Raw genomic sequence first — 24,827 nt, 5'->3', positions numbered from 1 at the left:
ATTCCTGCCTCCCACCGTAACTCACTGTAGCTGCTGAGAAGCAACTCTTAATCAAATCAATAACTGACTGTTAATTAAACTGATGAGTGACGCAGAGCCAAGTATAATTTCAGAAGTGTTTCCAGTGTATAAACTATTCTTTGTACCTTATTCATGCATACGGGTATCTCTCAGATGAGAAAAGCAGTCTCCCAACTTTCACAGACCACACTGAGATTCCAAACCCACTTGCCGTGCTTATCCAGGATTCCCTGGCCCTTTAAGAAGGTGTTTGAAGTGGCCGATTGTTCCAGGTGTATCCAAGCTCCTCTGAACAGGGCTTCACTTCACTCATTCCAAAAGGTATGCATTCATTGTCTTTATAAAGTGTTGATACCATTTGTCTACAAAATGGAAGGAAATCACGACCTGTCCCTGCTTCAGATAATATAAAAACCCCACTGTGAAACATTAAATTGCAAGCTACTGGTTTCTAAAATCTTGAACTTTACTTCCTCAGAAAAAAAAAAAAAAAGAAACGCTCTCCTGTTTTTTTATAAAGCCACAGATTTTTGCAGTTTTATATCTCGGATTTCAAACATATTCAGCAATACATGGCACAGAGTGTATGAAACACTTGTGTGGCATTTTCAGGACATACTGGCGAGAGCTCCACCTCCATCCTTGTGATGCATTCTGCTGAGTTTGATTCCTAATTTTACCACCAACGTTGTATACATATTCTCAGTGTTACAGGAGAAATCCAGGAGAAAACCCCAGAAAAACGAATGCAAACAAAAATAAACCAACTGGAAAAAAAAATCAAAACCAACTGGGAAAACTTACATTGCAATTTTCAGAATATAAGTCTTTTTGCCTTTAAGTTGAGAGGTTGAGTGAAGATTATAAACCCTGATATGAAAATACATCTGTAATCTTTTTCCCTGGAAAACCATCATGCTGGGCCAAACACAAATTTTCCTGACACAACAGAGACAAATAGCAATAGACTATTCTTGTGGTGTTTTTCTGTTTAGTGATTTTTAGTTCAGATAATAACGATGTGTTTAACAGAAAGGTTTTGCATAATCTATCTTTTTTTGCATAGTTCACACTGCTAGAGCAGACACATTGCGCATGCTCAGGGAGTTCAGAAACATCATCATCGCCCATTGGTTCTTCTTTCCCAACTGGGACAGTCACCAAAGTCTCCATGTGTTCCGCACCATTCCACAGACCCCCTTGGGAAGGAAGATGTCTTTGTTCTCTCTACAGTCCTGTCTCAACTTTCAGTGAATCCTTCTGGTTTTGAATTATGGCCAACCAAAGCTAGAAACAAGGTAACTGCTAGGAGTTGAAAGTTACTTTGTTAAGTAACTTGTGCCTAGTTACAGATTAATGTAACTAATGTAATGAATGGCTGTCCTGTGCATTAAGCACGGGTATTTATATAACACCAGAACCTGTGGAAAACAGACTTATTGCATTGTTCTCCCACAAATCAGTGACCTTTGTCAATTACATTCAGATTAGACTGAGATTTAGCCCTTGGGCACAACTCAGTAATTCTTGCCTTTGGTTAACTGTTAACTATGTCCTCACAGACACTGGGGACAGAGTTAACCTTCTCCAACCCCACAGCCAAGAAAAGCCAGGTCTGATAATGGACTTCTGCATCTGTAAGCCTTGTTTAGTCAAACCAAACAGAAGGAAGCTCTCCAGGGATAAGCAGGCTGAGTAACACAACCCAGAGGGCAGAGCCCACAGAGTGAGCATGAATTAGTAAACAAAAGATGTTTTAAAGCAACACAGACCCCAGGAAAGGTTTGCCAGGAGGTCTGATCATCCAGCAAAAGCCTTCTTGACATATTCTTGACTTCTTCCAGGGTGATTTACAACAATCTGTTTTAATTTTTTGCATATTCACACTTGAGAGTCTCTGGTTCTTTCTTCAAATACCCCCTAATGAGCCAACAATTCAAGGTTGAATGCATTTATTCCGCTTTAATTGTATTGCCTCCTTTTCCAACACCTACGCTGTTTTGAAACAACTGAAAGTTCATTTTTTTAAAAAATTAAAAGCACTTATATAAAAAAGACTAAAGTAAGACTTCTTAGAATTCAGTTACAAATCATAAGTTTTAAATTAGAATGCATGTTAAATTTAAATAAATAAATGTTCCTCTGGAAATGGATTTGAGAGTGGTGTGGTGTGTGTGTGTGTGCGTGTGTAGCCATATAAACACACTCTCAAAAGTTTCTACCAACTCTCTGCTCTCTAGGGTAAACTCTGGTAACACTCAACAGGTAAATAATCACTTTTCATTTGTGTGCTATTGAATGTTTGTAAATATCTAAACACTAGTAATTTCATAGCACATTTTTTCATTTTAAAAGAGAAGAAGAATAGCAGATATCAGCACAGGAATGGACCACAGAGCATCCTAGCATTGCAATTGTGGACAGCTGCCTGTGAAAAGAGAGGGTGGCGCCTCTCTGGAGGGAACGTGTATATTCATATACACTTTGTTTTCAGAAACAGAGAAGCTTCCAAGCTTTCTGACCTATTCCTTCATTTTCTGCTTGAATTAATTAAAACTAGGACCCACATGCCCCTGGTCATGTATTTCTCTCTGGTCTTGAAGAAGATCTATCTATGAAGCTTGGTAAATGTTCAGAATAAGATTAGACTATTTTAAAATAGAAAAGAAAAAAAAAAAAAAAGAAACTTCTACTTCTACCATGTGTGCAAATGGTCAGTGTTATATTTAAATCACATTTCTAGTAACTTTACATTGTTCTGACTCTGTCGGTGTCCAAAAACATTTTGTAGATCGGATTATAGGATTTAATGGAAACTCCTGATTTATATCTTTTAAGAGACATGCACAAAGATAATCAAGAAGAGAATTAGAGTTTTCTGACATCTTTCAAAACACGGGGCTAAGTGCAGTGGCTGCATCAAACTTTAAATAACACTTAAGGTCGGTAACTTTATGCATAGGAGGCAGTGGCCCAAGACTCAGGCCTGTAGGCTTACTCTTAAACATCCACCCAACAGCTTGACAAATGATACTCACAGCTCTCCTCACCAAAGCATGCTCTCTAAAGAAAGAGTAACCAAGAACCTTGTCACATGCAGAGAGACAAAACCAGAATTTCTCTAAGTACTTCCTGGGAAAGACAGAGTTGGCTCAGAGAAAATAAAATGCTAATACAGGCATCTTATTTTCAGAAGCTCTTTGTTCAGGGAGGAATTGTGGTCCAGAGAAAAGACACTGCAACAGGCAACTGACTGACAGCCTTCTCTGTTCATGACTACTCGTGTCACCCTGAACCAGCCACCCCATCCCCCGAGATCACAGTGATGTCATCAGCACAAAAGAATCAGTGCCATCTTGTTACATGGAGGAATGCCAGGAGCTCCTAAACAGGGAAAGAAAAAATCAGAGTGGTGAGGAAAATAAGCATAAGTGGGTGGAGTTCGGCTTCAGTTACATAATGTGGACAAATTCCTACTTCTGGCCAAGATCTATCAAGAAGACCAAGATTTCATCCTCCTGCCAGAGAAAAGGAATACATGGACTAAATAAGAGGAACAGCATCTGCAAGGTAGAAACCATAAACCACATAGGAAGAGGAGACACAGAAGGTGAGGTCCTACAGTTGTTAGCAGCCATGGCCCCTGAGCTTCCTCAATTTTACAAGGTGGGGATCTCAGGCAGTAAACTACTTTAAGAAGGGAGGAGTATTGGAGACCTAGTCAGCTGCACTTTACAGGTCCAAGTGCTCTACAAGATCTGCAGGTTATCTTATTAACTGTAGCTGAGGACTCATCAGTGCCTGCTGGTATAAAGAAGCTGAAGCTAGAGGTAAAAGTTATCCAGAGGATTAGAGATAACAGTGCCTGGTGTCCCACAGACACAGGACTACCTTGTTCTTAGCAATCCAATTAAAAGTCAGTGTTCATGGTAGATTATTAAGAAGAAACCTGATTGAAAATGGGAATAACAAGGTACAAGGAGAGTCACTCCACCTCACAAATCTAAAAATATCAAAATGCAAAAGGGTGAAGCTGCTTCTAGGAAAACTAACTAGATTTCAAATCAGAGTCTGAATATATTTATAGTTACACAAAAGTACCCAGCACCCAACAACATAAAGTTCATAGCATATGGTAGCCAATAAAAAATGACTAGACATAAAATTATGCAAGAAAATATCAGATATAATCTTAGGTATGAGATGAAGGGATGGCCAGAAGAGACTATGGACAGATGCATTTCGATCATTTTACATCAATAAAATAGCTACTATTAAGAAGAGAAAAACCTTTAGCACAGCCAGAGCAAACAAAAAAGTATTTGTAAAGGTGATAAGAATGGTCTGTTGAAAGCAGCATGCACTATTAAAGTAGTAAAAGAAAATCACTTGGACCAATAATTCTATACCCAGCCAAAATATCCTTTAAATCAATAGTAACATTAAGGTGATTTTCATGCATAAATAAATCAAATTTACACATTCTAACCCAAGGAATTTAAACTTCATCTTACATGCACTTGAAAACAGAAAGAATGCCCACTGGGAAGAAGAAAAATGATACATAATAAGTATGAACAGAGAACATGACTATGAAAACTCATGACCACATCAGGCAAAAAGGTATGACTGTCTATTATATAAAAAAGATTTAAAAATTAGGGCTTTAAGAAAAAATAAGACGCAGCATAGAAAACAGTGTAAAGGTCATCACCAAAAGAGTCAAGAGAGGGAGGGCCAACTTTGGTCTGTGATGCTGTATCTTTAGGATATATTGTGCCTAAATCACATGTACAAATAAAGTGCTTATGGTACTTCCCCTAGCTTCTTCTGTGTGGCCTCCAGTCCCCACTGTGAACACTACCATTGACCTGAAGTGAGATTTCAGGGTGACCTACCCTTGGAGGTACCGCCTGCAGTGCAGTGATGTAATTCTCCAGGGCCAGGCGGCGGCGGTCATTGAGCATGGCTTCAACTCTGGCCATGTGTGTCTCTACAAGCTGCTGTCTCTCATTGGCTGCTTCCTGTTCCAGAGATTCCACTTTTTCCTGGAAGTGCTGATATGGAAACACACACAAACATGTTTGTTTCTTAACGTAATGATTAGTGCAAAGACTATCTCTCTGTTTGTACGAGGTCATCTGTAGACTGGATTTAGTCCTAAATTCCTCATCTCATTTGAATTTTTCAAAGAGCTAAAGGAGATGAGAACTCTAGAGTCGTGTCAGTGCAAGCCACAGAATAAATTTTGGGGTGATTAATTCTAATATTAAGTAGTTGGGAGCTAATGTAAGGGAAGCAACTTATTACTAAGACAAGGACTAAGAATGAGTCAAGCTCATGGAAATATGAACACAGGGGTTTCCAGAAGATGCCTAGAGGCCCTAGATGACTGAGTACGGCATGTCCTGTCCGGTGGGTAGGTGGGGCTTGGGTGTTACCTGGATAACGGCCTTTTTGTCAGCTTTGGGCAAGTTCTTGGCTTGATGCTCTGCCTCTTCCCATTCTCTCATGACCTATAAAGATGACAAAAGAAATGTCACTTTTCAAATGAAAACCCTTTATTCTTCTTTCGAATGCAGATTTAACACAGTGGCTTATAGTACAGTATGTTTCCTATTAAAAACACATCGCATGTCCATCCCAATGTGAATATCTGTCCTACAATAATGCACATAATTTACGACAGAAGTATACACGTCCACATGCATTGCAGCCTCTTGAAATAAGGTTGGTTCATCTTTTCACTTCCCTTGAGGAAACTGAAAGTTGAGTAAACACCAATTACCCATGAAAGGCATATGCTATCTGAACGAAGTCTCTTGTCAATGAACTAAGACATTGCTTTTCACCTTTTACAATATCAAGCCAAAACATTTCAAGTGGTGTTTCTTGGGTACATCTATGTGCAGACCAGAAATACAATGCCACAAAAGGAGAGATGATGCAGAAGGGATGGGAGACTTCTGCTGTCTGAAATTTGAATGTCTACTCTTTAGGCAAATGAAGAGTGGACTCTTCCTGTTCAGTAACCTAAGTCATGAATAGCAAGGGTTACTCCACCCAGAAATCCCCAGAACGTATGCACTGTAATCTTTGGAATGTGGCAAAAGGTAATACACTGGTTGAGTAGGCAGGTTAGCCTGCTGTGTCATGACCATTTCCTGTTCTCAGCCTTCTCACCCACTGATCAGAATACAGTGTCTATTCCTGTGTGCTGTGGAATGAAGATGCAGGCTAATTGTTCATCGCCCACGGTTGCCCTTTCCTTTCCTGTCCGGTCTGTGAAGTGGGTTTCCGTGTGAAGTGTGTCTACTGAAGGAAGATGAAGCCATATGCCATGTCTCTCACAGGTTAGGTACTCTTGGATGTTTTATGTCCCCCCCAAACTGCAGGGAAAGCGAAGCTTATAAGGGCATATCCAATCAGCATGTGAGGTTTTTTTTTTTTTTCCTGTTTTTTTTTTTTAATTAGTTTTTTTTTTTTTTTTGAGAACAAGATACATGGAAAATATACAAACTGTTCAAGGTACTTGGGTATTTCTATTAGCTAATAAAGGGCCGTGGCGAACAAAGAAATATGGAAGAGATGCTTCATTTTATACCCGAGACAAGCCTGGGAAGAAAAATGTTTCAATTTCCTGTATGGGAGAGAACGTTCCCGGGTGGCAATGTTCTAAGTAGAATTCCTCAGGCAAGACATCTCAAAATTAGTTCGAGATGGAAACCAAATGTCTTAATGGAGTGTGACAACCGATTCCCTGCATTATGTAACCTTCTATCATCTTAGACATTGGGAACCTGGACGGCCCTCTTGGAATTGCAGATCCATGAAAGAATTAAGATTTACCTAGCTAATATATTGAAAATATGCATCACTATACAAATGGACTTGAACATTTGATTTTTCAGAATAATTTAACAATATCATCTACTCTCACACACCGTGACCTACACCATTACTGTAGAACTACTTACAGACACACTGTAGGCAGGAGACTTAGCCCTTAACCAGTGGCTTTCACTGGGTACACTAGCAGTAGATAACATTACTGGATTAAGTGCTTAACAAAGCCTGTCTGATTTGATTGATTTTCCTCACAACACGCCCTGTGACCAGTAACCTCTCTCTACAGACCAGTTTAAGAAAGAGTACATAGGCATGGCCCCCAGTGGAGGGACGGGGCCATACACCTATCTCAAAGTTTTTAATTCAGAAATGTTCCAGTCCAAAGGAAGAATAGGGACAAAAAAATGGAGCAGAGGCTGAAGGAAGGGCCATCTGGGGACTGCCCCACCTGGGGATTGATCCTGTCTGCAGACACCAAACCGCTTGCTGACAGGAACCTGGTGTGGCTGCTCCTCAGAAGGATCAGCCAGCAACTGAGCAATGCAGATGTGGATGCTTGGAGCCGACCATCAGACTGAGCTCAGGGATCCTCGTGGGGGAGCTGGAGGAAGGCCTGGAGGAGCTGAGGAGGACTGCAACCCCACAGGAAGAACAACATCAGCTGCCTGGACCACCCAGGGCTTCCAGGTACTAGGCCATCGACCAAGGAGTGTGCAGGGAAAAATCGATGGCTTCAGATACGTATGTAGCAGAGGATGGCCTTATCTGACAGCAGTGGGAGGAGAGGCCCTTGGTCCTGGGGAAGGTTTGATGCTCCAGTGTAGGGAATTGCTGGAGGGGTGGGGAGAGAGGGTAGTAAGTGGGTGAGTGCCGTCATAGAGGCAAAGGGGAGGGAGGAGAGGGAGTTTGTAGAATGGGGGGGGGGCTTGTGGAATATCATCTGAGATGTAAACAAATGGAATGATGAAAGGAAGAAAGAAGGAAAGAAAGAAAGAAAGAAAGAAAGAAAGAAAGAAAGAAAGAAAGGAAGGAAGGAAGGAAGAAAGAAAGAAAGAAAGAAAGGAAGGAAGAAAGCTGTGAGAGTAACCAGTGGGCAAGGGATGAAGATAAGCCAAGCAGCCTATGGCTCAGTGTACTGCTCCAGATAGGAATTCTATCTATAGGTGAGCTAAGGGCCAGAACCAGTAGCTGTCCCCAAGATGCCACTGCATATATTAAACAGCACCTCAGCCTCAGGCAGATTTTGGTTTCGAAGGACTTCATTTGCTTACATGCTAAACGGACTAGATGTGTAAGTGTAATGAATCATCTTGCTTATCAGCTTGACAGGACTGAGGGTCGCCATGGAAACAAGTCTCCAGAAGTGACAGGGGCAGGGATTATCTGGATTAGGTTAATTGATGTGGGGAGACTCACCCTAAATTTAAGTAACACTGGGTGGCCTTGCACTCTGCTGCTTGACTGCAGGTGCCACATGACCCGCTGTTGTCTACTGCAGGTGCTCTGTGACCTGTTGCTGTCTCACTGTATGAGCCACGTGACCTGATGCTGTCTGACTGCCGGGTGACCTGCTGCTTCGAGCTCCTGCCTCACACCATGATTACTCTGACACACTGCACTGTATCCTAGAATTGTACACCGAAACGAAGCCCTCCATCCTTTGGCTGCTCTTGTCAGGCTGCCTAGCGGAACAAGAAGTGCATCTGACACATGCTAGTGACACTGTAACCAAGTTCTTGGGCTCCAGAGGTCATTGACATCAGTACAAATGTCATCTTCCCTAACCCCTAGTACCCTGGAACAGAAATAGATGTGGTCCATTATTTTGTATGCTAACCCAAGAAATTAATTGAAACCTATAACAAATATCATGTTGGAAAGTTGTGAACTTGAAAACTTGAAGTTCTCTGAGTCCGAATGTCAGGGCTGCATTGTGGGTCCCGCTGTACAAGAGCTTTTCACTGAGTGCACAGAGGTATTCCATCGGGATTTATGGCTCTGGCTATGTCAGGCAGGGAAAATGACCATTACTAAGTAGAGATTTAAGAGACAGACAAGTTCAAAGTCAGAAAGTCCTCAGACTGAGTAGCATAGACCATGGAGATAAATGCAGCTAACCCTGTAGCACTGGCGTCTACCAGGCGCATGCTCCGCTCTAGGATGACTACAGCTAAGTGACCTCTGATCCTGGGTGTGAAGATGGAGACGATGTCCTGGAAATCTATGAACTGAGTCCTGGATTAAGTAGATACTAGGGTTCTCATTTCCAAGACATACTTATGTCAGAAGCTAACACCGTACTTTAAATTAATTTTCTTAATTACACAAAAATATCTCAGATACAGTGGAAAAACTATTTTTAAGAACGATTCATGTGGATTTAAGAATAAGATACAAGCTTGGCATGCCTTATATGATTTTTTTTTAATGGACTGAAAAGAATCAGAGTGTAGTAGAAACATAGGATAGTAGATACAGAAATCACCAACACAAAGCTTTAGAATGAAATAAAATCAAAAGGATGCGTGGTGAAGGACTGCGTGAGATTTGTGGATGGGGAGGACAAGAGATCATTTCTGAAATAAGCTGGTGTGGAGAGAAAAGTGATCCCAGAGGAGAGAAGCTGCCTCCAGCTTCAGACCAGCCAGGCCCCAGTGAATGGACGGCAGAGGTAAGGCGGGGTCAGAGTGCCCTGTCAGGCACTGGAAACACCATGGGAGCACTCAGGGTTTATTATACTTCCTCTGGACTTTTGCAAAATTAGGTACCCAGAGCTGTTAATTTTTAAGGGCCACAGGGAAGCCTCTGAATGCCTCAGAAAAATGAGATCAATTTTGAATTTAAAGAGATTAGAGTAAATCCCAATGAGTCTTTCTGCACTTTCCTAAATGACTTTTCAAATGGAAAAAAAAAAAAAAAAGCGAAAAAATTCTAGTTGTCGAGGGGCTTGATTTCAGTTGGCTGTTCCCGTCAGTTGGCGTTCTATCTCAGCGCGTGCAGCTGGTAGAATGTGAATTAGACTCCATGGTCAGAATTATTGTGGTCCAGTGTGGTTGTAAAACTTTTTGTTCTCAGTGTCACAAGTGCAGAGTAAGCCAGATATGATCATAGTGATCTCTAAAGCAGTAGCAACCTCGTCCTGCTCTTTGAGATACAGCGTTCGTTCTGTTGAAAATAAGGGTTTTCCTGTTCAGGACGCCAGCAGCTCAGGAGATGAGCTCTATGAAGAATATGAGCCAGGGACAATCTCAGGTAGAGAACTGACTGGAGGACTGGAGGGAGGACTGATGGGAGGATTGACTGGAGGACTGATGGGAGGATTGACTGGAGGACTGATGGAAGGACAAATGGGAAGACTGGATGGAGGACTGATGGGAAGACTGACTGGAGGACTGACTGGAGGACTGGATGGAGGACTGATTGGAGGACTGAATGGAGGACTGATGGAAGAACTGATGGGAGGACTGATGGGAGGACTGCATGGAGGACTGATGGGAGGACTACATGGAGGACTGATTGGAGGATTGACTGGAGGACTGATGGAAGGACTGCATGGAGGACTGCATAGAGGACTGATGGGAGGATTGACTGGAAGACTGATTGGAGGACTGGATGGAGGACTGATGGAAGGACTGATGGAAGGACTGATGGGAGGACTGCTGGGAGGATTGCATGGAGGACTGCATGGAGGACTGATGGGAGGATTGACTGGAGGACTGATGAGAGGACTGATGGAATGACTAGATGGAGGACTGCATGGAGGACTGATGGGAGGATTGATGGGAGGATTGACTGGAGGACTAATGGGAGGACTGGATGGAGGACTTACAGGAGGACTGAAGGGAGGATTGACTGGAGGACTGAACAAAGTCTTAAAGAGCATTTAGGGACAGGAACAATAAAGATGTGAGGTAAGCTAGCTTAGAATTGACTAGCTTGGTTGAATCAGGGAGTTTTAACAAAAATAGTGCTTGTTGCAGGGTGATTAGAGCCTGGGACTCAAAGCCAGATAAACAAGTTAGTTGGGATTTGGCCCAAGGGATAAGACATAGCTTAAATGTGTAGGTGTTCTTTCTCTAGTGCCCCACACTTCTTGGGAAACAGCTTATGTCATGGGGGCTCTCCAGGCAGACTAGACAGGCTGGGCAGTAAGTCCCGGGATCTCCCTGTCATCTGCCTCCACAGCACTGAATTACAAACACGGGTCACCAGGTCTGGCTTTTCAAATGTGTGTTCTGGGAATCAAACTCAGATCCTCGTGCTTTGTGGGTAATAGTAAATAGTTTACTGACTGAACTACTCTTTTCTATTCTTTAAATAAATATTATAGCTCACATTTATAGTATGTTATGGGAGACACACACATACACACACACACACACACACACACACAAACAATAAAGTTTACTACAATTTATCTGTTAACAGCTCTTGCCTCACCATCTTGACAGAGTACCTCCCTTTAGCAGAGAGTGAATCTGTGCTTCAAAATCCTCTCTCACTACCCTTTATCTGATGCCCGCAGAGATAGATGTGGGAGAATCCTACAATCCGTGTCCTTGAAGCAAACATTTAAATTAAACGCAGCTATGTCTACCCAGCCGAGGCAGAGGCGAGCGCAGATGTCCCTATGTAAGAAAACAACAGACAATGGAAGAACCCTCCGTACCTGGGACATTCTCTCTCGGTGCTTGGCTTCCAGCCTCTCTTTGGCTTTCTGGAAGTGGGCATGCTCATTCTCATCCCCGGGCGTCTCCAGGTACTTGTCGACGGCATCAGGGGTGCTGGCTGCTGTAGTAGGAACTAGAACGGAGACGGAAAGGCAAGTTGAGGATAGAAACAACGCCCAGTCTTTGTAAGAAAGCCAGCCATTTCCCAGGACAGAGAACCGTGTAAAGGAACAGCACACAACAGATGCCAATGAAGCCTAAAAAAGCCCCCAGAGACATTTTACCACGGCTGGAGCATGTTTCACCTCTGTGGTATGTAGCAAAACAACACATTTAAAATTTATAGCATTAAAAATGTCTTGCCCAGAGAAGCATTGCTCCAGCACTCTCTACCTAATATGGCCACATTTCCTCAAATCCTCAAGCTCCACTTGGCTATTTTGTGACCTGGAACGGAGCTAAGAGTGTCACCAGCATCATACACTATAAGTCCCGCAGAAACCCACGGGATCTGAAAGGAAGGGTGTTGCAAAATTCAGACATCTCTTGAGAAATGGGAATTCTGCACATTGCGTTTTAGACAGCCTAATTACAAAGCCACCGTTCATGAGAGAGCTTGAATGCCACAGGAAGACATGTAGACATCATTAAGTGCAGTTTAGAAACCAGGGAAGGACATTCAGAGCTCACACGTTTGGCAACCAACTTAATTCATCCCATTGTTCATCAAATGGAGAGTGATTTCTATTTTGAATTCAATGCCACCAGGCAGGGTCTGTTTTGTGGCATCCACTGTGAAGTTATGTGGCAACAGGGATACTCCTAAAACCGAAGGCTGCACTGTAAGACACAAATGTTCTAACTCATGAATGAGTAAGGATTAGCAAGAACTGAAAGCATTTAAGAGTGTCAAGAAAGAGGAGAAAGACAGTTTTAAAGAGGAATGTGGTTTCCCCTCTAAACTGGAAATGGCATCCCCCTCCTCAAATAAGCTTAAACAGTTATTCAAAAAATACCAACCCCTGTCTCACACTTCTCATCAAATTCTTGCAGTCAGAGGCTTGGGATGCAATATTCCCAACAGCACCTGGGCGAGAAGTCACAGCTAAATTGTCTGAAACTAGTGTCTTGTCTATGAATTTAAGAAAACGACTGGAGTTAGAATCAAAGGTTTGACCCTGTGAACAGAAACCAGGATGCCTTTCAAGAAACATAAGAGACATTCTGATTTCTTTCCTTTTTCTGTGGTCACTGGTTAATCATCGCTTTTCAAAAACTAACAGCAGCCCAGATGTCTGTCCAGGTGTGGCATTGGAGCAGAAGGGAAAGGGTAAAGGCTTATTCCCGGAGCCTCAAAGAATTGTCCCCATCTCATTGACAGAAAGAGGGAACACTTGTCCATTGGAAAGAAGGAGGGAAGGTCCACTTGGGACTCTGAAATTAGGCCCAGCTAGGTGTGAACCTAAGACAATGTGTTTACACCAGCTGGTACCCAGGGCAAGAGACCCAAGCATTCTGCATTCCAAGATGTTTATCTCCTAGCGATAACATGCCTTGCATCCTATAGTTAAGCCTTAGTCACACAGTACTTTATGCATGCCAGTGCCTTCATTGTCTCCCATCACATGCTAACCTTGGGGAAAAAAATCAGCTACGTTTCCTTCTACATCACTGAAAAATAAATTAGAACACAGGACTATGCAATCTCATCTACGAGAAAAGCAACATCCTTTCTGGAAAACAAAAAACAACAACAAACTCTCTCCCCCTCCCCCCACAAAAGCCAAATTAAACTGAAATAAATAAAATATATGGTTTCTTATCCTGGATGACTAAAAAATGATCTGCAAGTTTAAACACAGTAAGAGAAAAGATACCAAAGACAAACATTTGCTTTGCACAACCTCGATCGAATCAATACACACTCGTTTCCCAACCACCTTATCAACACGTGCTTCCCACTGACCCGATCATTTACCCCCTCGCACCGGCAGAGTGGAAGTGAGAGGCTACAGTAAAAACTAGTAAATAAAATAGCAACGGGCTGAGGAGACCTGGCAAACTATACTTGACATTTCCTACGGTGGGAATGGACCAATTTGGACAGCCAACGGCTCTAAGTACTACCAGAGTCCGGGTCCCCTTAGAGAAACCTGCTTGGATGGGCCTAAACTAAAATGTAGGCCTGCAAAACAGAATGCAGTAATAATCAGGATATAAATTAATGGGGTGTATACACCGGCATCAAGGTTATTTTAAGTAGATTTCTTACAGGAACATGGAAATGCACACATGGCGTTGTTACCATTTATTCTGCTTCATAAGGTTATGCTTCTGTGAAGTTTGTTCCGTCTGCCAGTCTGGATGAGCTACAGGATGCCAGAGTCAACTGTCATCTGTATGTGTGCAAGGCCGTTTCTGTATAAGATTAGTGAGTGATTGCATCTGAGGACTAAGTTCCTTTCAGGTGCTTCTCCAAGAGCCTGAATATAACCAAAAGGCATAAGAGGTAGGAGGTATTTGTACCTTTGGATTCTTGTCTGAGATCCCAGTCTTTGCCCATGGACTGGGAACACACTCTTTCCCTGGCTTTGGAGTCAATCATGTACTTATCAGTATCCACAAACATCACAGATGTCAATTTCTCAGAGCGCAAGCGCGCAGGCACGCGCGCGCACACACACACACACACACACACACACACACACACACACACACACACCATTTCCCTGGACTATAGTTTCTCTTCAAGGAAATTTTGTTAGGCATCCCAGTTAGACCTACTGCTGGAATTTAAGATTCAACTTTTTTTCAGAATTTGATTTAAACTTAGAGCCATTTATTTTATTTTATTTACTAACTCTCCATCTCAATTGGTATGGGCAAATGGAATGATCCCACATTTAAGCTGGCAAACCATGAGACCATTTAGCGAAGGTGACAATGACAATCCATGTGTATACTTAAAGCGACACCAGTCTTTCATCTTCCTTGTTCTATGACGAGGAAGGACCTCAAAGGAAGGACCATCCAGAGACTACAAATTCTCTTCCCCTAAGTCCCTACATCTGAAAGCCATTATGGTCCCAGGACCAGCTACTGTATTGTGACAATATCCACTGAGGTGATGGGCAGTGACCCACTCATGTCCCACAGGTATTTCTGAGGAAGGGAGTGTCCTGAATGACACCAGTTTCTGTATTTCCCAGCGCACAAGCAACTGGAGCTGTCATTTTAGATGGGTCACCAGAGCCACTGCAGGAGTGGAGACAACTGAGAGCTGCCAGCTGAAGTACCGGGAAGGTGTGCTTGTTCATTTCTCCTTTACTCTCCGTGCCAGGAGTGTCTCAGCTTCTAACACATGCAACTCCTGTGGGAAAACAAGCAGTGTCCAACACACACACATTTTTACCTGGTGGTATAATGTCCTAGTGAAAGAAGCAATCAACACACACACACACACACACACACACACACACACTTAGTAATATGTAACTTGCATTATAGAGGGAACAAAAGGAAAACTCGGTGAAAGGGGACTGGGAGAAAAGGGTGTGTGAGCAGGGAGACTACAGCCACCAAGCAGGTGTCCAGACAAAGTCATAATCGTGAGGGTGACAAGCTGAGATTTCACAGGTCACTGCTGAAGAACATGACAAGGAGATGCAGAAACTAACACAGAGGTCCTAAGAAGGAAGAATGCCCAGTAAATTCCAAGACATGCTCATGTTGAGGCACGTCATGAGGAGAAGGTCACGGAGAAAGCAGTGGGGGTGGGTGGGGCTGGTCAGAAGGCCATGAGGCCACAGCGAGAAGGAACTGGGAGGAGGAAAGTGTTTGGTAGCTTAGGAGGAAGAGATGATGAGACTTTCAAAATATCATGCAGGAGCCGAGGACATAGCTCAGCGGGGAAGGGAGCTTACACACATGAGGATTTGAGTTCGATTCCCCAGAACCATGCAAAAAGCCAGTCATGGCTCTGTACGTGCGATCCTAAAACTGTGTAGTGAGGAGACAGCATCACGACTGTGCGTACTGGCTGCCAGCCTAGCTCCACGTTCAGGGAAAGGTAAGTGGAGTAAGACAGGGCAGAATACAGTGTCTTCCACCACACACACACACACACACACACACACACACACACACACACACACACACACGTCTCCTGCAGCCTCTATCCCTTTCTTGCCACATACAAGAATGAACGAGACATGGGAGTGTCTGTTTTCTCATGACAAAACTATGCGTATCTAAACCTAAACCCCTGGAAGCTGAATATTATGAGAGCTTCTTCACATGCGTGAGAGTCCATTCCATTTTAATAAGGATGACACACCATTACTGGTCACAGTACTTTCTGTACATTCTTAGGTCTTCTTAAAATCCACAGATAGTCTCTGGCTGGTGGGGAACAGACTTGCTTCTGATTTCCTAACAATCTTGGTGCATGGTTTCTCACAAAAAGCACTATTTCCGAGAACATGACGTCATCTTTTATACCTGCTGTCCCCTGGGAAAGGCTTCACTACCCAAAGACCTTACTATAAAACAGTGAAACCCACTGAGGTTCCTGGAAGTGGCCGAGATCACTGCAGCTCTGACAGTTCAAGGAGAAAAATGGTCAAAGCCAAGAATTCACACACTGGTCTCTCTCGCTATGATTCCAACTCCACAGAGGTTAACTGTCCCTCGGTGTGTCCATAAGGAGTTGTTTCCAGGGTTCTCTACAGAGAGCAAACTCCAGGATGCCCACCTCCCTTCTGTATATTAGGATATAACTCAGAGTATCTAACACACCCACTGTCCTTTTTCTAGACTGTGTATATTTCTGGAGATACTACAAACATTAATGGGAGTGGTTTTCTTACTGTATTGTTTGAGGAACAAGGAAGACGTTTGCACAAGCTGTGAGTACTGAAGACTTTATGTTTGACTCATAGTTGGCTGAAGACACAGATAAGGAAGCCGTGGAAACTATGGGCTGACTGGACTCTAGTTCATATTTAGACTGACAATTAAGATATTAGAGAAAAAAAAGATCCCCAAAGTTTTCGTATCCATTTGACTCCGAAGTTTGCAGGGTGATGCCCTGTGATGCCTTTTTTTTTTTTTTTTTTTTTTTTTTTGTTTGTTTGATTTTTAATTTTAGTTTTACCTTTACCGATTTTGCATAGGTTGGGGGGGGGGTTGGATGTAATGACCATGGCCATCTGAACTCGAAGGCCAGAGTGTGACTCCTCAACAAAAATCCACAAACAGCATCTAATTGATGTAATTTTTCCTCAGAATGCAGTTTATCTATACAACACTGGCAACTCACGGTCTCATCATGGAGAGTTCTGTTTGATTCAGAGCTAGTAATGCTGTTCCTTGAAATGGCTACGAGTTATGGGATGTGGCATCAGGGGTAATTTGTGTATGAGCGAACGGTAAGCCTGTAAAGAAGGATTTTATGGGAAAATTTAATCTCAACATGACAAGGTGTTCTAACTGTCACCTCCATCTAAAACATTTTCTAGGAAGTATCCTCCATCGTTCTAACTTCAAAGTAGCTGAAACTCTTGGCGCCTTCCATTCAAATCCTAAACATTGATCATTCCTACCAAGCTTGAGACAGATGAGCCCCTCACAATGGGTAAATAAGAGCGAGCAACCTTTCAAGAGCATACTAGGTTTTAGAGAGGAACGAAGACTCTTTGCCCATGTGCTCTTGAGCCTCTCGTCTATTACGGCCAGCTCCACCTCGGTTGTCGGAGAACATTATGAATGCCCTGCTTGGATAGAAGGTAATAATCTGCACCCGTCACCTGTCACGCTCCTGTCCTTGGTGATGTCTGTGTATTTGTACTGACATGGGAAATTTTTACCAAATGTGTGAAATGCACGTAGAAGAATGAATGTTGGCATTACTTTTATTAATAGCTATATTCCCTGCACTTAAAAGCTATCTTTAGTCTGAATGGAAACAGCCACCAAACAGACAGAAAGATATAAAACAAGAGCAACCGTCACTGGAAGCCAAAATTGCAACCATAGGGGATTGTTTCTTGTCAGTTTGCTGGAAGCTTCCTCGGCTTCAGTACCAGTGGTTCACAAAGACGTGACCTGTCATAATTGCTCAATATTTAATAGGTGAGTTCAGAATGTCGGACTTCCTTCCCAATCATATCACAGAAATTCTGACAGTGAATGCCGACAGACCCCTAACTTCTACGGAGGTCTTCTTAGGGATAAAACCAATTTCAATTTACCTTAGCCCCACAGCAATCTTTCCTTTAATCCTACCTCCCACATTTCTTACTCCAGAAGTAAATTACTAAACATGGCCTGCTTAGATTATCCTGCTAGAGTCTCTCCAAAGGCTTAGCCTTAGCACTGCACACTCGGGGTTAATAAAAGTGACCTTTGTGTTAAAGCAGACGGGTGCCTGTCGGCTGCTATTCATTTCATTCATGCGTGTGTGCATGTACGTGCAAAAGCTAGAAGCCAATGCACGGTGTCTTTTTCGGTTACTCCCTATTTTACTTGTTTGTTTGTTCTTGTTTGTTTCAAAACAGATCTTTCACTAATTGGAATGAGCCAATTGGCTGGTCTGGCTTCACTTTCTACTCAAGTTCCAGGGTTCCAGACTCCTATTGCAGCCCCTGACTCTACATGCGAATGCCCGGGGTCACACTCAGGTCCCCAGGCCTGCATAGCAGGCGCCGCATCTCCTCAGAACACATGGCAACCACACAGTCATGCCTACTTACTTATTTACTGTCTGTGCTTGCAGCAGTATGAGATATGACAGCAACTGTGCTGCCTGACAGCAAAGCATGTCTAAATCCTTTTAATACAACCATTTCCGATTTCCTTTTCAGCAGTGACCTGACAGAAAAGCATGGTCAATTCCTTTAATAAAAAGGATTCACTGTCATACCTTTATTAAATAGACAATGGTAGTAGTACATATTTGTGCAGAAATTATCTAAGCAATAATAGTTACTACTACTACTACTACTACTACTATTCTGAAAATTATTTATATTGCTCTGGCTGGCATGGAAGTAACTCTGTAGAGCAGCTTAGCCTCAAACTTGTAGAGATTCATCAGCTTCTTCCTCTTGAGTTCTGAGATTAAAGGAGTGTGCCAACCATGCCTAGCCTAATAAACTGTTTTTAAGAAAGTTGGACAGTCTAAGAGAATATCAAAGTTTCTTTACTAGTATCCTACGATTATTTCACAGCTGGAAAAACACACAAAGAATAATTTAAAACAGTATCTCAAAACCAGCCAAGGACAATGGCTGAAGGCTGCACTGGTAGACCCCATTCATGCTTGCAAGACTCAGCTACCTTTTGCAAATCATAACCTTCCGATACAACAAACTAACAAGATTACTGAATTACACTATGTGTTAACAAAGTCATCTTTTCCCCTGCTTTAGCCATGTATAGGGCCAGAACTATCTCAACATGCTGTAATGAACCTAAGACCAGAAACACAATGCCAAGATAGAGTTAAACAGGAAACAAGAGTCTCAAGCATCTTTACAGACACCTGTTCTCAGGCTTAGACTATGGAAACCAAGATGAAACAAAGGAAAGGGGTGTGAAGATGAGCCATGGTTAACAGAGCTTACTGGTCTACCTTCTGCATCCACTGAAGCTTACATTACATTAGAAAAACATCTGATGCTGTAGTCAATCAGCAACAGCATTTGAGATGAAGGAAGGTGTTCTAAAAGGTTCACAAGCATCTGTTGAGAATTAGAGGCCACAGGCATCTTTAACAGCACGTCCTATCTGTGAACCACAAATCCATACATGAATGAAGTTACAACTCTCAGTCAGGTTAGGGGCAAAGAGAAAGCTAGACTGGAGCAGAGGTGCATCTGGGTGCTGTGGTATACTACAGCATGGTGGAAAAGTGGGAGCACCGGGTCGATCCCTGGAGCCCACAGGTCTGAGGTGATCTGCGTACCCTGCTTTCTGCACATACTTAGCAAAATCTGGAGAATTGATAGTTATCACAGGTAGATAATGGTGTGCAGATGTAGGGTATCAGAAACATTGCTAAACACCTGTATGTACAGAATGAATGGTCTGAAACAAAGTGACAAGTTGCAGAGAAACTCTTGTGCCAAGGTTTACAATACAAAGTAACCAGGAATGGCTCTCCAGATGGGGTGAATCCCCCCAGTCAATCAGCCCACTAAAAACTGGGGTAGCAGGGACTGAGAGATGGTTCAGCAGCTCTCACAGAGGCTCTGGGCTGGATTCCCTGCAAGCATGCGGTGGCTCACACCCATCTGTATCTGGCATGCGGGCATACATACATGCAGATAGAGCACTCACATATATAACATAAATAAATACATCAGAAACATGTGGTGCAACGTTCTTTGTCTTCCTCCTGGAATTTGTCTGTCTGCTTTTGAAATGCAGTCTGGTGGAGACAGTAGATGGACATGCAATGGTCTCCTTATCTTTGAGATCTAAGCTGGTCCAATATTTACATAGTAGCTTTACTATTTTACAAACACTGCATCACAGGGACTGGAGGTGAGGCCTGCGTATCACCTCAAGTAGATGCAGAACTGACGTCAGCAAGTGCAAAGCACAGGAGGTTCTTTACCTCAAATGGAAAGGCTCTTCAAAGAGATAGGAACCCATGTTTATGAGTAAGACAGCTCTTCAGTCTCATGTCTCTCGCTGACCCTGTGGTGTAGAGTCCTCTGTGAGAGCAGCCCCAACACATAAGTGTCCTGAAAATTGTGGTGCCTTTCAATGTTGGTTTTTAGTGGGGGAACGTTAAAACCCAGCAATGCCAGATGAGAGTAGTCAGCCTTGTCAGGAAAAATGATTCATGATGTGGGCCAAGTGCACCATTCTCTGTAAGTGTGGTCTTAAAGCAGTTCATTAGAAGAGCTTTTTCTATCTTACCAGGCATCTGTTTCCCCACTAGCAGCCCTTCAGACAGCATCTATACAACCAATCGCCCCAGACCAAAGGGATGCCACTCAATTAACTCCAAGCGGGTAAAGAAGCAACCCAGAAGCCCGAGTGGTCCAATGGAACAGGCTGGCTCCTCATCCCATTGTGCTCGTATTTCCTCAGATCTACATTTGACCTCTAGGTGACCATGACTTTTTCAATTCAAATGTGTGGCTTAGCTATAAATAAGGCAGCAGGGCAACACAGCTATAAATAACTAGAAATTACATGCTTTCTCCCGTATGCTGGTACCAGCACCGCAAAGCCTGTCCCTCGCTGTGATTGAATAGTCTCTGTAGGGAGACAAGAAATATAGCTGACAAAAATCACCTCATCGTCCCAGGATGAAAGGATGTCAGGGTCTGTACCACACCACAAGAGGGAGGAGAACGCGAGACCTCCAATATCTGTCTCGAAAACGGTGTGTATATTTTACAAATATACATTATTAACTAATATTAACTGACAGCCTTTTCCATACTAAATGGAAAAAAAAAAGGAAGATAACCAAGCACCATCTTTAAACAAACAAACAAACAAACAAACAAACAACAACAACAACAAAAACTGCCTACTACTCACACGCTTGGCATTGTTGGAGAGGCACATTGGCATTTTCCAGTTTTTTGTGGTTTCCTACAATTTTTTTTTATAACGTGCTTTCTGATCATTAAAAACCGTCTAACCTAGAAAACATGTCAGACCCAAATGCTGAGCCATTTGGTGTGGAACACAGCCAAAGCTCCAATAGGCTTCAGACATGGCCGTCCCGCGTTTGATGCCTGCAGACGGCTCAGGAAGAGCTTCAGGCCTCAGACTGTCTCACAGGCACAAATGACGCATGGAAAACGTAAGCGAGTGCGCCAGGAAAAGATCTCTGATCTTTGAGAATCCTCAGAATGATGCAGTACACACAGATAGTTTTCCCGGGCCCTGGGTATGACGGCTGGAGGTGACCCCTTGCCCTGGACCACCCACTCGCCAGACTTTAGAGGAACAATTTCACAATGGCTGGAAGTGAGTTTATTGTGACAACAAAAGCAAAAGGAAATCTTTAAAATATTATCCCATTAACATTCACATCCTATGGAGGCCAATGGAAAACATCAGCATAGGATGATAGAATTATCTTCACTATATATGTATATGTATATATATATATTTTTTTTTAAAGTCCTTTTTATTAGTTTTGAAATGAGGATTTCACCTCCCTCCCACAATAGTAGTGACAAAGGCGAGTTTTAATTATATAGTTTCTAACTGAAATTGGGTCTCGTCTTCAAGCCTCAGTAAGTTATCAACAATATAGAGCATCCCTGGAGAGGAGGAATACATTTCTAGATACAGACTGAATTTTAAAAATGAATATTGATGTGTTAGCTATGACATTTGAAAATGAAATTAGACTGACTTGGCAACCAGAAAGCAAGATGTTGTTAAGACCAAGAGTTTTTGGTGGAAGCAATGTCTTTTTATAGGAAATGCCCTTTCTCCTTCCTATTAAGCTCCCTAAGGGAAACACGTGATACCAACCAGTGTGCATTCTGAGTTGGGGGCAGGAGGAGGAAAGGGTATTCCTGAAATCTACCTGAGTGACCTTTCACCTCCTAATGCTGCACCGTTGTCATTTAATGAAGGAAACTTGAAATGTGCACACAAAATTTTCTTTGATAGACAACATTAAAATTTTAGGAAGGGGGAAACCTCTATTATCAAATATGATTCCATTAAATTATGGCACGTTGAAGGTTTTCAGGAAATTAAAAAAAGTTATACCAAATCAAGAAATACTGTATAAATGACATTTCACAGACCCACACCTATCAGAAAGGAATTCGGTCAGAAATATAAATGGTTTAAGAGGATGCTCTCTCTGCTCAACCTCTGAAGTTGTCAAGTAAAACTGGATAAAATGACAAGTAAGACAATGGAAGAACAGCCACCTGCTCAAGAATCACAAAACCCATGCCACGCAGATGAGGCAAGAACGTCACATCCAGCCATGCAGCACACTCTGTCCCCTGCCCCTCCCCCAAGTCAATGACAACGTACGTTTAACAGGATCTCGGGGAAGAGGTTCACTGGTAGTCTTGAGTAAACTTTGGGATGCTATGGAGAAAACGAGAGAACATAACTAAAAACAAAAAAAAAAATAAAAATAAAAATAAAAATAAAGTAAACCAGAAATATGGGAATGATGGCAGGAACATGCTCAAAGGACTCAAAACTAAAACGGAATCGGGAGGGATGAATCACTGAACTAGAATGCAAACCTAAACAAAGCACCAAGAAAACAGATGAGATTTGTTTCATTGCGGAGTTGCTGCCCATCCCGCCATTGACAGGACATTGGGAAATCTGCAGGAGGACGTATGGGTCTCTTTCCCTCATCAGCACCAATGATTTTCACTTCTCTCAGTGCCTGGCTCAGATATGTGATGGAGCTTCATTCTCCACTATCCGCCCATCTCACCGGCCTTCAACCTCATTGCTCTCTTTCCTTCTTTTAGAAGTTTTATTAATGTGTGCAGTGCACGTCTTTGCAATATCCATGTATATGCATACAGTTTTCTCATTTATGTGTATGGAGACCAGATAACTCTTTTCTGATTCTTGTTGGCTGTATTGTTTGAGACAAAGTTTCTCAATGAACATACTGCTTGCTGATTGGGTAGAATGGATGCTCAGCAAGCCCCAGGGATCCTCCTGCCTCTGCCTCCCAAGTGCTAAGAATACCATGCCCAGTAGGTGCTGGAGACCTGAACTCATCATCAAACAAATTTTTTTTTTTTTTTCAGAAGCATCTCTCCTGCCCTCCCATCCACTGCCTTATTCCTCTAAAGGTTCTGAGAATCAAACCAGAGTCTGGTACCCAGCTATGTCTTTGCTTCCTTGATACACCGTAACCCAGGTCTGTAAGATCTAAATCAAAACTACTGGCCTTTTCTAATAAAACCTTGTTGGCAGCGTTGACTTTATACAAGTCAGTCTATAAAGTGTATGCATGTCCCAATCCCTGGTGAAGAGATTTAATGTTTTACTCTCTGGCCACAGTAACCAAATGGAAAGGACGTAGGGTGGGGGGTGAGGCGGGTTTACATTAGGGTAAATAAAAAGACAGTGTCCAAATTTTGGGTGAATTAATCTCTGCTAATAATATAAAGTGAACTTCCTTGTTGCTAGAATATGATAGTAGAGAAACTAAACCTACCTTAGGGAAAGGGCGAAAACTTGAGAACTCTGCCAGGAAGTCTTCACCTAGAAGCTAAACCCTTTAGAGTCATGCAACAAAGGTCCTTTGTTCGAAAGGCTCCAGGCTCTGGAATCCTTCCCTGTGTTCTGTGTTACCTAACCCAATTAGCCTGTAGGTGAAAATGAGCTTGGGTGTGTTCAGGTAGGAGCTACAATCATCCAACTGAAGCCGGAGCCTCTACACTTGTTTCTTCAGAGTACCACAGTGGACTCATCTCCTAGGACACCAACAAGAACTTCTGAGTTCCCACAGAAACTGGCTGCCTCACAGGGTGAGGTCTTAAGGAAGCAAAGCAAACCCTTTGCTGTTTTGCATGATTCTGTGAGTTGGTTGGAAAACTGCCAGAATTTTTTCCGATATTCCTGGGAAGAGATGGTTTCCCTGCAAATCCTGGAATTATACTGCAGGAATGTCTCAAGGAAGAAATGCACAATGACTAGCATCCTTGAACAGTTCATATTCTCAGCTTGTGAGGAGTTAGCTTGAAGGCTACTAAGAAAAGCAGATATTCTGTATATCAGAGACTCGGCTTCCTGAGGACTGAGTCCCTGGGGAATACTTAATCTTACACTGAAGTCATTAGGATTTCATATCATCAGCTCCCATGGTTGAGACAGTTTCCAGAGAGACACTGAAAGATATTTACCTCAGTCTTTTGCCACGGAATGTTGCTAACATTATTCTTTTCCTTGTGTGTTCATGAATCCACACATTCGAGTGTGACTGTGCGTGCCATGGACCTATGTGACAGTCATGGGTCACATGCTTTCTACCTTGTCTGAGACAGTCTATTTCAACTTTGTAGCCCAGGCTAGCTGGTCCCAGACTCCAGGTGCTTTTTTTATAGCTGCCTCCCGCCTCTTTTGGTGAGTGCTAGTACTATGAAGGCACAGACCACACATTTGGTTTATGTGCATTCCAGGGATTTGAACTCAGGTCCTCACACTTGCATGACAAGGGCTTTTATTAAGCAGTCCAGATCCTTAGTTCTTGTCTACCTATTTGCATGGAAAAAAAAAACAAAAAACAAAAAACAAAAAACCAAAAACTTGAAA

The 24,827-nt window shown here is 42.6% G+C and overlaps 1 protein-coding gene across 6 annotated transcripts in view; it reads right to left on the bottom strand.

Moving 5' to 3' along the window:
• Nucleotides 1-24,827, bottom strand: part of APP (amyloid beta precursor protein) — a 220,783-nt gene that overhangs the window by 64,058 nt on the left and 131,898 nt on the right. For 4 of the 6 annotated variants that reach the window (XM_080918643.1, XM_080918644.1, XM_080918645.1 and 1 more), the window contains 3 exons: nt 11,540-11,673; nt 5,463-5,537; nt 4,920-5,078 (listed from right to left, as the gene is read on the bottom strand). In XM_080918643.1, the coding sequence (XP_080774769.1) occupies nt 4,920-5,078; nt 5,463-5,537; nt 11,540-11,673 (368 nt within the window). Of the gene's footprint in view, nt 1-4,919; nt 5,079-5,462; nt 5,538-11,539; nt 11,674-22,571; nt 22,629-24,827 lie in introns of all 6 variants that reach the window. The other 2 variants (XM_080918641.1, XM_080918642.1) reach the window with 1 other exon arrangement.

This window comes from Micromys minutus, assembly GCF_963924665.1.
Source record: "Micromys minutus genome assembly, chromosome: 7".
NCBI lineage: Eukaryota > Metazoa > Chordata > Mammalia > Rodentia > Muridae > Micromys > Micromys minutus.
Note: the sequence above shows the minus strand (reverse complement) of the source record. Positions and strands in the feature narration are given on the sequence as shown.